Source organism: Serinus canaria, chromosome 2 (assembly GCF_022539315.1).
Source record: "Serinus canaria isolate serCan28SL12 chromosome 2, serCan2020, whole genome shotgun sequence".
NCBI lineage: Eukaryota > Metazoa > Chordata > Aves > Passeriformes > Fringillidae > Serinus > Serinus canaria.
Window position 1 is genome coordinate 86,664,914 of NC_066315.1, and position 13,557 is coordinate 86,678,470.

General features: G+C 34.8%; 1 protein-coding gene across 4 annotated transcripts in view; it reads right to left on the bottom strand.

Annotated features, from left to right (window-relative positions):
• The window catches only part of PTPN3 (protein tyrosine phosphatase non-receptor type 3), a 172,752-nt gene that overhangs the window by 12,804 nt on the left and 146,391 nt on the right, over window positions 1-13,557 (bottom strand). For all 4 annotated transcript variants that reach the window (XM_030228777.2, XM_030228771.2, XM_030228806.2 and 1 more), the window contains 6 exons: window positions 12,835-12,991; window positions 11,327-11,493; window positions 8,625-8,715; window positions 8,311-8,372; window positions 7,316-7,462; window positions 5,086-5,214 (listed from right to left, as the gene is read on the bottom strand). In XM_030228777.2, coding sequence (XP_030084637.2) covers window positions 5,086-5,214; window positions 7,316-7,462; window positions 8,311-8,372; window positions 8,625-8,715; window positions 11,327-11,493; window positions 12,835-12,991 — 753 coding nt within the window. The remainder of the gene's footprint in view (window positions 1-5,085; window positions 5,215-7,315; window positions 7,463-8,310; window positions 8,373-8,624; window positions 8,716-11,326; window positions 11,494-12,834; window positions 12,992-13,557) is intronic.

The following is a 13,557-nucleotide window of genomic DNA, read 5'->3' on the forward strand; positions in this document are numbered from 1 at the left end:
GGATGTCAATCTTTATAAACTGAGACAAGTCTGCATGTTCCTTTATTCCTTCCACACGTTTTGCAATAGTTAAGCTGTTGCCTGCATTTAATTTATGTCCATTATCAGACTTAACATTTGGCACCCTTCTGAAATAAAACTCTCCTTTATGAATGGATTAGTCTATAAAAGCTGGCCTTTCCCTAGTGGTCCACACAGGAATGTTTCTGTGATGCTAGTGACTTTAAAAGGTTTTTCTCCTTTTCTCTTGTGCTCACAACTGCTGAAATATAGAACCTGTTTCAAATGTCTTCAGCTGCTTGTTTTCCTCTCCCACTTGAGGATGTTCCACTCCCAGGGAGCAGGCTAGTAGACACAAAAGATGGAATAAGTATACCTATGTACTAAGTAGAGTCTTAGGGAATACATTTATTCCAGACAAAGCAATTGCATAAATTTACAATTGCTCACAGGGACAAAAAGAAAAATGACAGAGCTCATACTTGCCTTCTTAAAAGCAAAGCCTGAGCAATGAACAACTAAAAGGTACAGCATAAGCCCCACATGGACAATGTAATCTAACGTAAATGACCAAGCTCATTGTAATACAAATTACATTGGCATCTACCATCCAACTCATCAAAAGATGCACAATGACCAGGACCTCTGCATGAAAAACCATGCATGGCCTTTTGCTACCCAGCTCTACTGAGTAGGAAAAGTTGACCTTGATCAAATGATTATCATTCACATTTTTCTGAAATGCCACAGATAAAAAAAAAATACAAAAATATGTCGAGGAAATGTCATGAAAAAGTCCTCCTTTGAAAATCTGCAATTGCTTAATCAGAACCTCTTCAAAAGGAATATGAGATAAAACAGCAATTACATGTAACAGTTTGAGCTGATTCTCTTAAATCAGAGATGTTTGAATTACAGCATCCTGGTGAAACAAAGACTTGATTAATTTGAAAATTATCCAAGACGAATATCCATGCTTTCCATGTGCTTGAAGAACTTTTAGCTACACAACATGGATAAGTGCCAGTGGCACACCTTAGAAACACTGACAGTAAACTGTAGAAACAAAAAGTCATTTTACAAACTTAGAACAAAAGAAAGAGCTGACTTAATTTTTACTTATCAGTAATTTAGGCTCAAATAGAGTGAGCTGCATTTAGTCAAACAGTTTACAGACATTAGGTACAAAAAGTACATTACATAAGACTTAGAGTAAGAACACACTGAAAACAGGCACTTAGTCCTCACAGCTGCTGCTTTTGGTGTAAGCATCTTCAATTTCGGTTATGTGCCCTAATCATCCTTAAACCAATAAAGGTGTTTGTTAATTATTCCAGGTATGCCTCAAGCCTCAGTGTAGCCTTCCAGCTATTTGTGCTTTAACCATGATCAGTTTTGATTCTTCTGTTGAGCTCCTCTGAGATCATTCAAAACGCTGAAACTTGACTATTCTGCTTTCCACTTGCTTTCCAAAATGCACAAGTATTTTTAGAACACTTTATGTTTTATTAGCAATGTAAACAGTAAATATACTTGTGTATGTTAGAATTAGTTTTTCTATGTACGCGTTTTTATCTCTCTTGCAGAAAATGTCAAAGCAGTACTCTGATGAAGTCCAGATTTTTAAAGTTATTTTTAGCAGGGTTTTTAGCTTTTTAAAAAACGTATTATATTCAAGCCTAGTGAAAGTCAGTTTCTAAATAGAGAAAATGTCAGCCAAACAACGCCCCACATAGAAATAACTTACATTAAAAGACCATCACAGCTACTAAAATCTAGCACTTCTACATGAAAAAAAGCTAGAATTGTACTTACTGGTTTTATAGCTAGCCCTACAGTACGTGTTCTGCTAGCAATACTTATTTTTAAACACTATTCCGCTCAGATCTTGCTGCTTTATACAAATCTGATAATGGAAAATAAGAGATAACTTCTCATATTCAAGTTATTAATAAAACCACTATTCTCTACAACTCAGTTTAAATCTTTTCCACAATTTTTTTTTTTAGCACTGAGGTTTTCAATAACAATTATCCTAATGACTGATAAATGTATAATTTTTCTTCATAAAAATCTGGCTTTATTAGTCTTGTTTTATGAGTCTTAGAGAAAGTGAGACAGCCACAGCTGCTTATGGCTTGGTTGCTATTTTTGCTAAACTTGACCTTGTACACCTTGCTGTTCCAAATTGTTTTTTTTTTTTTTTTTTGCATTCATGTGGACAAATTTCAGTGGAATTAATGTATTTGGTATTTCTGGTATTTCTCCAAATCAGTTTAAAAATTATGGATTAAAAAAAATTAGACCCAAACAACAGACTCCAGTGACACTTCAGTAATTTGCCCAGTTTTTCTTCAGCCCCTTGGCCAACATTTAGCTTCTTCATGGCATTGATCCACATTTACTTAGTAAGGAGCTGCAGAGGTGTAAGACATCATGTTTGTCCTACACCTCTACAGAGGTGTATGATACTACCAGCTCTTTGTTACTGTGCTTCTTTGCTGTCATTACAGCAAAGCTGTTCAGCAAAATAACTCCAACAAAATCATGTACTTGTCCCTACCCCTCCTGGGCAAATTCAAGATATCTAACTGCTGAAGCAGATTCACTGTGGTCAAGCTAACATCCTAGATTTTGCTCAGAAGTACATGATCTTTTCCAGTGAGTCTGTCATTGGGGCTGAAATTCCTGACAAAGAATACGTCTGTCACAGGTAGTGCATCAAATGAACTTGCAATGCAGCTGTAAGATCTTCAGCCACCTTGCAGCTGTCAAGACCTTACAGCTGTAAAGACCTTCAGCCACAAAATATCCAACCTTCATCCTTCTGCAGTTTGCAGCCTTGCTTATTATAATTACATCAAAGGGCAAACTTCCTTGTTTCATTCTCCTTAAATTATAGACTCTCCCTGATTAATAAAAGATTTGTGTGCTCTTTAGAAAATCAACACACAGAACTTAGAATCATAATATTCATATAGAAAGTAGGAAAATTAAACTCGAAATGTCAACCTTAGTTCTTATGTTAAAACCAAGCAATTTATTTTGCATTTCAATGTTTCAGTTAATGTCCTTTTTCACAGAAGTTATAACATAATCTTCAATAATGAGACAAAAAAAAATAATCACAATGTAAATTACCCCGAAATGGTCTTTTTATCTTCTAAGCAGGAAAAGGTGAGCTCTTTGCCACTGAGCTTCACAAACATACCTTGAAAGCTGAGTCTGAGTGACTGGGGAATAAAGCCCAGTTTCTAAAGAGTAGATACTCTGGCAAGTGGCATTTGTCATTTCTTGGACAACTGTTCATACATTATTATGCTGCTGTACACACTTGCCATCACATTTCTCACTTACTTTTGTTATTTGGTTCTTTATGTTTCAAACCCAGAGAAATTTAATGGCCAATCACACATTGCAAGGCATTTAGCTCAAAGGAAACAATGAAAATTTCTTTCAGGCCTCTTATGCTATTTTGTCAAGGATCATAAAGAAATATGTACCTCAATTTACAAAATAGTGTGCTGTGTGATGAACTCTGCACTCTCACAACATGATTTCCTTCCTTTGGTCTGCTTGTTCTGGTCTCCTAAGTGCTCTGAAGCTTTTTTAAAAATAATTAAAAACTTCAACCAACCCCAAAGACCCCCAAAGTTAGTGCTACAGTATAGCTTTTGATCTTGATCTTGAAAATGAAAGGCCAGAAATTAAACCTTTCTTCATTTTATGAGATTTAGAAAGGTTACAAATAAATAATTTGAGTGAAAAGGACTAAAATTTTGGGTACATTTAGCTGCAGCTACTTTTATGAGTTTAATTTCTTCTGTGCTGACATTCAGGTTTATCACTTACAGAGTAATTGGCCAAAATACAGAAACAAATATCATGCTGCTCCCTGACTGGGCGGTTTCTCATGTCTAGAAATAGAAGTACAGTAAACTGTCTTAACTGAAAAACCTTTAAGTACTGACATCTGACATCTCACATGTTTATGACTGCAAAGGAAAACCTAATCACATTAAAGCAAATTTGGATGTACTGTCAAGTGAGAGAATGTCAAGTTACAAATGTATGAGACTAAAGGATTGGTCATGCTGTAAGAACATTGATTAATATTATATTTTAAAACAGATATTGCCTTTTCCTTACTTACTGCTTAATATTACTAACTAGCAATTCTGGTTACAGTAAAAGCTACTTAACTACAGAGAAGTTTAAATGACTGTCTGCAAATTAGCCTTTGCTCAGTATGCAGTGATTTCTTACACATCTTATCATGACATAAATCCTTCATCTTTTTAGAAAATACCTATGGCCATGGAATTTTGGAAAAGAGGGAAGAAGGGAAATATATAAGAAATGCAGGTCAACTTAGAAACGAAAACCAAACTTCAACCCATAAAATTCAGGTTGTGGAAAGTCTAGATGTGACCTGAACACAGATTTCACCACACAAGATAATATTTTGTGTTTTGCCTTCTCTTTGCTTTCTCAATTTCTAGACATTAGCATGAAAATATTAGGAGTTATGGAATATAAGTATTTTTCATAAATTGAACATATTTGAATTGAGATATATATGGACTTATTTATTTTTTAAAATCTGACTAAAGACAATGTAAAGGAACTGTTGAGATTCTGCATCTTCTCTCAAAACAACTTTATTATGTTTCACTTCTTTATTAGCTGTTCTAGCTGCATGTGCTAATAACCAAGTGACCCATATTTCATCCTTGAAAGAACAGAGACACTTAGGAGAAAAACTCTCCTTATAAATCAAAGTACTTATGAAGACTCAGTGATTGCAAACTTGTTTAAAGAAAAGCACTAAACTTCCTTATGATGCTTATTGCAGCATCTGTATTATAACAGCATAATGTATTATAGAACTTCAAAAAGTGTGTCTTTGAAGAAGCTCTAAAGAAATATTCATACCACATTGATCCATATAATATACACATATTCTATTTTATCCCCACACAGAGATAAACACATATACATTGTCAAACACAGTCTTTATCTAACCAGTCTATAAATGTATTCATTCAGCTTGGTTGGGGATAATTAAAGGCAGGGAGCATTTACCTCAGTGTTTGTAATGACCATTTCTCTGACAACATAGGCAATTGTGCAGTCTTCAGAGTGGCACCTGACACGGAAGCAGCCATATTCCATTACATCTGGTGGATCAGGCCAGTACTGATGACATTTGGTCTGTAAAGAAAATCAGGCACACGTCAAGACTGTTGTATACAAGCCCTTCCATTTCCAGCCATCTTTCTCGTGTTGTGGTTCAGAGAATTCAAGGAGTGGTACAAAATCTGGTTTAGTTTGCTGGTTAGATTTTTTTCCATCCAAATTGAAAAATATCAGGACAAAATTGGCTAGAATCCATAAACTTCTGTTTTAGTGATTTATAATAAATATTCAGGTAAATTAGATGCATGATGCTTTGTCTGTTGCTAATCTGTAAATGCAAAAATGACTTCTCAAGGCATTATGTGGGAGAATAAAGATGGATTTATTCTGTCCTAAGAAAAGAAGTGCAGGGGTTAAATTTGAACCTAACTTTAGCCATCCAATATCAGGTTACAGCAAAGGCAAAGCCACACTTTTCTTGAAAGTGAACAACAGAAGGACAAGAGGCAGCTGCAAAGAAGCAGCAAGGGAAACTCTGACTAGATGTTGGCAAAAAAAAAATACAAAAATAAGAACAAGCACAGAAACAAGAAGTCTTATGAGAATGTAGAATCTCCACCTGTGGAAATTATTGAAACTTTAATGTGACACTGCAACCTGCACAAAGTTCAAAGTTGTTTTTGTCTGTAACTTATAAATTGATAGAGTAGCATGAGCTGGAATTTTTGCAAAGTTAAAATTTCTTAATTTTACCTTTAATAGAGCTCAATTTTCAGAGGCTTGAAATCCAAGTTGTAACTGTTATGCCTGAAAGTTTCACTGTCATAATTTATCTTAACTACTTTCTCCTTCAAATTTAAGCCAAAATAATGTATTCATTTCTGAAAAAAATGAACTTTACCGAGGAGAAAAAAAAAATCCTATCATAAAAATCTTAACACCACTGGAAAGAGATATTCTGGAATGCAAACCTCCAGAGACTAGGAAAACATTTGGCATTTGCCAAAGGGGATATTCTTGACAAGGATATCCATTTTTTTCTGCACCAGAAAATTCTCCCACAAACTGGGAAAATCTAAATATTTTCTGAACGCAAACAAAACTCATAAATGTGTCTGGTGTACAAAGGTACCAGAAGGATGATTAGAAGCTATCAACAATTGCCTTGAAGTTTCCAACTAACTGTATGAACTCCAGACTATTACTAATCTGTGTTCCCCTTCAATACAAAGAAATTAATACACCAATACAATCAAAAGATGAAGGGAGCACTTCTATGTCAGGTGATGTTAAATCATGTTTGCTTCCATGAGCAACTATATAATGTGACCGTGAATGTTGCTTAACTCTACTTCCTTACATCTCAATCTTTATGCTGTTTAAGACCTAAAAATACTCACTCCCTTGCTTTCTAACAACACTGGGTTTTGACTGGGATGTCAGGTAAAATTGATAGTGTAGGACAGATCACATATGAAATACAGATAAAGGCTACAGTGAAGGCATACAGGAGGCACCACCTTCTACACCTCTTAAAAAAATCAAATTGTTGAGTTTTCAGCTTCTAAAACTTTAAAACCAATACCTTCCCATTTAATCTAAAAAACCTAATCTTTAAAACTACAAAGGACAAATTAAATCAAAACACACCAGATTTTCACTGTGCTATTCCAGAATTCAAGGAGAGACAGAATTTATCTAAACATAATTAAAATAATTATCAGAGCAATTCTAGGAAGGAACCTGAGATGTAAATAAAAATAAGTAAGCTAAATTTTGACCACTAGTAAATACCACAATGGCAGACTCCTTTTTACAGTAGACTACAAGGTTTCCTCAACCTACTAAGTGCTTCCAGACATTTGCTGAATCTTTTGGAGAGAAAATGCCACATGGAGGCCAATGCTCAGGAGAAAAATGACAGCACGTAGTACGTGTCTGATTAGCACAACAGAGTGAATGCAGTGATTTTTGTTTATTAGAAGCTGGTTTGTTTGCAAACAGCATAACAAAAAGCAGACTATCTGCCCTGTCTAAGGAATTCAGAAAGCCTGGCCCTCAGAAGAATAATTCAACCGCATAAGGTGGCCTCTTTTAGGGTTGTTTAACCATAACAATGGAACAAAGTTCAAAGTTACAGTACATTTTTCAGCATGCAAAGGACCTGGGCACTTACCCGTCCTCGTTCGGTGAGAGTTGTTAGCATGATGATCAGTGATAATTTGTGATCCCAGACTACTTGCCAGAAGTGTGCACATGTGTGTGGAAGAGGCCCCTGAGTAGCAATGTACCGGTTCACAATGCCAGCAGAAGGAATTTCCATCTACAAAGAGAAAGAAAAACTCTGTGTTAAGTTCACTCTCACTACTCAAGTACTTTAACTTTTGCATTTCATTCAAGGAAGTTTTGAGGGAAGGTAAGGGACAAAAAGCTAAATAATAAGACAGTAAGATTACAATTGGATATGTGAAAATATTTTAAATCACTAATTTAGAACAGATGTAAAGCAAGATTCTTTAGTCCTTCATGCTGAACTATAAGCAGAAAGTTAATAGTGAAAATGTATTTGAAAACTTGAAACTGCAAAGCTTTCTAAATTTTCTTTAATACTTAGTAAGGAGTAATTTCAGGGTATATACACCAAAGGTACAGCAAAAGCTGTTTATTGCCTGATACTAAACACATGAAGTTAATAACTCTGTGATTTAGAGCGCTTAGCTTATGTATCTGACAGAAATATATTCATATTTTCCCCCTTTTTTCCCTGACTCCCAGCCTACATTTGATTGATTAGGGAAATCAAGTCTCTAGTTTATCTTCTGGATCCTTCACAGCATGGCTATTAGGTCATAAGTGGTTCTAGAGGGGAAAAAAGGCTTAGTTTTATGAAGACAACCTCAGCATTTGAAATACATGGAAAAATAAAACTATTTTTACTGGTTAAAGACTCTGCACATATCACAGTGTGTCGCTACGTGGTAGCACCCATTGTGTATTAGGATGATCACCTGTTTCACAACAGACACTATTTTTTAGGTTTTGAAATTTTACATCTTTCACATTTACAAATCCCTCAAATTAAAACAAAATTTCCTTATTCCCTAAAAAAGCCAATTTTTTCTGCTTTAGTAATATAGAAAGTGAGTAAATGCAGGTCTCTGTATGACTTACATTCACATAATTTGCATTAATGTAATCTTCATCTCCTTGCAATATTATCCTTGTGGCATCATCTGTGCACACACACAAGAAAGAGGGAATAAAATTAGCAATTAAGAGACATACTTCCCCTCTATTAAGTTAACAAAAAAACCCCTGAGGACTTGCAGAAACACAAACAGCAGAATACAAACAGAATAAATTAACTTTTAGAAAATAAAATGACCAATTACATTACTTCAATTATATAATGAAATCTTTAATCAGCAAATTCAATACAGCACTTTTAAAAAGCAAAATAGGCAGAAACTGTACTTTAGACTCACAAGGTAGAACATCTTTGTATCTATTCTTGTCCATATTCTGAGGTACCTTTGCACATGTAACAGCCAATCCTGGTTTCTTTCTATAGAGTTGCTGAAAAGGAGAATGAAAAAGATTTTGGGGCATGTGATTATGCTATACACACACTAATTACATTCACACAAAAATGCATAGATTAAAAAAACTCCATATTTTCTTCAATGTTTTTCCTATCCTTCTGCAAAATTCACTTGAGAGGTTTTTGTATTTAACATGATAAGAATTTCTGTTATTGCTAGTCCATCAAGGTAGCTAGAAAAATTTCTAGAAAAAAAGCAAAACTAGCATGTGAGCATCATTGATATAAACCATTGCTCTGCAAGTTTGCCTTCTGCTTTTAAAACTGCAGACCAGAAGGACAACAGTGATTGAGGGTAGAACAAGGGAGCAGTAAATGGCATCAGGACAAAAAAATAGCTGCAGACTTATTCTCTGGAATCAACTATAATACAAAAATTTCAGAAAAGTTTTATTCTCTGGAATAGACCTATCCATTTCAATCAGCAAGTACCTAAAAAACCACAACTTCAATGTATCACAATCTCTTAACATGGGACTTCTTTGCTTTTGGGCAAAACCCTGTGTTGCAGAATTTATCTGGAGTAAATGGAGACAGGAAATGGGGTGTATATATAATGTGTGTATAACCAAAATTTTGAAGTTGGTGTAAGGGTAATGGTTGGATTGTATGATCTTGGAGGTCTTTTCAGACCCTAATGATATTTGCTTTTATGTACATCAAACAAGACAAAAACCAAAAAAGTTCAGAGGGGAAACAACAACAACAAGAAGACCAAACAAACCCACAAGAACTGTAATTATACATCTATAGCTTTTGTGTATTAAATATACATGAAATATACATTAAACCACCTTACAACTGAGTTATTAAATCTGGCTGTGCCAGAGTTTTACATCCTTCACTGAACACTTACCACAGAGTTCATTAGATATGAACCCATTTGTGTAATGAAGATTTTGAATATTGTTCCATATATAAAATGGAATTAAACAAATAGGAAGCTAAAATCTGCTACTTCTGGTTGAGAGAAAAAGAGCAACACACAAAAATATTTATTCTACTGAGATTTGTTGGACCTTAAAACTCTGTATTCACAGATCACTGCACTTTTCAACTTATACAACATAAACAAGCCATGTGAGAAGAGAACTTGATATTGTATGTAATGGAAAAGCTTCTATCTAGCTGTTGTAAGTCAAGTTCCACTTTATTAGAGCCTGGATGCAATTTCTGCCTTTTTTAGGAAGACAGGGAAGAATAATTTAAAGTCAAGTAACCATTCTTGAGCTTCACTGTTGCCTGGCAAACAGTCATTTGCTACTGACAGACTTCTTAAATTCTTACTAAATGGAGGAAGGTGTTCTGGAAAAACTTGATTATTCAGTCTACTGGCTAATTATTTACTATTTTACTAAAGTGAATAAAGAGTTTGAGTCACCGAAGTAAATGAGGAGACACTGCCATTGCCTCTTCTTCTGAAGATCACTAAACAATGAACTCAAAGCAAGAAGAACACTGAGTTGTAGCCTAGTTTATAAGATTTCAAAAAGCTTTTGCACTTTTTCTGTAAAATCCTTTTATAAACATTGCCATAAAAAATGATAAAATATAGGCTCAAATATCCTATGAATATCATAATATCTGAATATCATAATATCTGAATATTGTAAAGGATTAAATATCCTATGAAGTTCACTACAGGAAATTTGTGTACAAATTTAGTCAACAAATTTGACAGTTAAGAGTATTGAAAGGTCAGTTCACATTTTTGACCTACTGCTTCAATAGCAATTGCAAGTGATTCATTGTAATTGCTGCATTGCATCCAGTACTGTGGATTTTGGAAAGCAGTTATGAACCATTGTCTACAATTCCTTAAAATCAGGGGAATTTCAATTCTCAGAAATCACAGAAAGAAAGGAAACCTCATAAAAAGAGTGGTTATACAATAAACAATATCAAAACTCTTCAGCCATTGCCATTAAATTTTCCAGCTTTAAAAAATAACAGTAAAGGTAAAAAAATATCAAAAGGGGGAAGAAATTTTATTGATGTTCTACAAGTTTTCAGTGATGGAAGAAGTTACTCCAGAACTCAACACTAATTTTTTAAATCATAATAAACTAAGGTTTATTGGAGTATAAATAAAGCAACCACAAACATATATACTGTACTCCATTGCCATTAGAGAAGCGGATGAATTATACTTAGGAATTTCTTATACTAACACTGAAGGAACTAATTTAATAAAATATGAAACATTTTATTAGCTAGTTTTCTAATTAGCTAATGTTAACACATTGAAGAACATAGAAAAGGAAACAAAGTACAAGACTGACCTCTGTCAAAATCCCACTACTCTACTCAATTTAACAACTGCAAAAAATACTGATTTAATGAATTTTGGGTATTTGAGCCAGAAACATTAATTTAAATACATTTTTCTCAGCAGATGGCATTTTGTCTAAGACTTAAAACTCATTCTTCCCTATTCTAAGTAGTGAAGTGTGAAATTGATGGGCAGGTCAAATTGTTGCTCTCTTGAGATAAGAATGAACAGGAAAAATGAGATTTGCAACCAATCACACCCCTTCCATTACTCGCTGGTTACAGCTATTGTTCTACACTAACAGCATTACCTACCTCAAACTGAATAAGGACAGTCCCACTTTCTAGCCCACTTCTTAGCTGCTCCATAGACTCCTCCAGTGTATCACCACCAAATTCAGAACAGACAGGAAGAATAGAGTCTGGCAGAGTGTGGGAATCAGCTTCATCTTCTGATATGGGCTCCACAAACTGTTTAACTACTGAAAGATGTGTATGAAATTATAATCCATTACATAGAGCACCAATGTGTTTTTAACAGATATAAAAATTTACCAGCTTGAAATAACAACACAGTTTGCAAAACCTCAGAAAAGCAATTAATCACATTTCTTTTTGTACTGTATTACCGTAGAAACTATAAAAAGTATAATTCTCTTTTGCAATTTCTTATGCTAACACTGAAGAAACTAAAGTTTAAAAGAATTATTAGTCCATCTTCTACAACATTCCTTGCTCTTGAAGAACATGGCAAACATTAATGAAGTAATCTGCAGAGTAGTTTTGTCCCTATGAAATGTGCTGTATCACCAGACATGTCCAGCTGTGATTATCCTCTGCAGTGATGGGAACAGTTCATACCTGCCAAACTTCAGAGAATGGGGAGCTGATTATGCTCACGCCTACAAAAAATGACTGGTATGGGGCCACAGGTCATCTTTAGGTAAAAGCAGATTTCTCTTATCTGCAAGTTGGAGTGGGACTAGAAAATTAAGGGAAAACTAAATGCTGCATACAGCCAGTGGAAAATAGATGTCAATGTTACAGAAGTACATATCACTTAGGCTGTTTCTTTCCCTCCAATTTCCTAGTAATGCCTAATCCCTTCAGATCTTTTTGTCTTCATGCAATCAGGAACTCTATGTAATTGTGTCTGCTATTGTCTTACCATACTTTTTAAGGAAAGCAAATAACAAATTAAGAGTTTGACATCATCTGAAAGCTCTTGGGATCTACAGGTGTTTAAATATGGAGCAAGCAATGCCAAGCTGGATGAGTTTTCCATTTTTAAACATACAGGTTAAGACCCTGCATATTTCAAAGATTGTCTCCTCTTTGCAGGCAGCAGTTCTGCAAGCAACCAGCACCAGTTTATCTCAGTATTGTCACAAAATGTCTATGGTAAGAATGCAGTGAGGAGCAGCTTAATTGACTTGTTTCACAATTGTGTATGGGAACAGCCCATGAATTTTTGTGAATCTGCAGTTGGGGGGATTTTAAAATTATGCTTTATTTACAAAAAAAACCCAACACCCCACGTCACCAAAAAAATAAAATAATTCAAGGGACTATTTATTCTCATAGATTTTTAGGACAAAAAATAAGAAGAAGTTCTAACTTGCAAGACTCTTTGTGGCAGCGGTAAGAGCCTATACAGTTTAAACTACTTGTACTACTAATTCAAATTTAGTGAGACCTAGTCTTTGCACAGATCTATTCCAAGTGCCCTGGGAATATGCTTATGCAAACAGAAGAGAGTACACCACCAAAACAAGAACAACAGTCTCAAAAACATTAGAAGTGAATAAAATTAGTCCAGTTACCTTTCCTCCTGACCAAAAGTGCAAGCTCTCTTGTGTGAGATTCTCTGCTGGCTTTTATGAACATGACCACCTGGTCATGCGTGTGCTCTGAGATATCTCGGCCGTTAATTAATACTATCTGATCACCTTCATTCAGCTTTGGAATGCATTTATCAGCCTGTTTCAAGACCAAAAAAACACATTAATGTCATCCAAAACAAGTTGTGCAAGCAGGAACATATCAGGATATTAAATACTTTGTGTAAGCAAAGTCTTCACCGTTCTCCTGGCAAAGTTTCATATCCTGTATCAGAGGTTCTATCAAAGGTTTCAGCTCTAAAGCTCTCATGCTTCAAAGCTTCTCCCTGATAATAAGGAACAAACAATTCAAACTACATATTGATAGCTTTAAAAAAAGGAATTCACAGTAATCAAACAGCCATCACCAAATTGCTCTCAAAGATCTGTATTTCAGACTCCAAGCCTCAACAACCTCTGAATTTTTTGATAAAGTGTTTTGGGCACATGTGATAATCCAGTTCACTTTTTATGCTGTAAATACTAAGAAGTCCAAACACGATTTTCATGAACATGATTTAAGTAACATGACATTCCCCACCATGCACTTTTTAAATTTCAAAGAAATCCACACACATTTCATATCTTTGTTACTTTGTAGAGTCTTCTTTAGATTAACTGCTGGACTCCAAGGTTCTCTGCATGCTTAGCCCTATGTCTAGCACA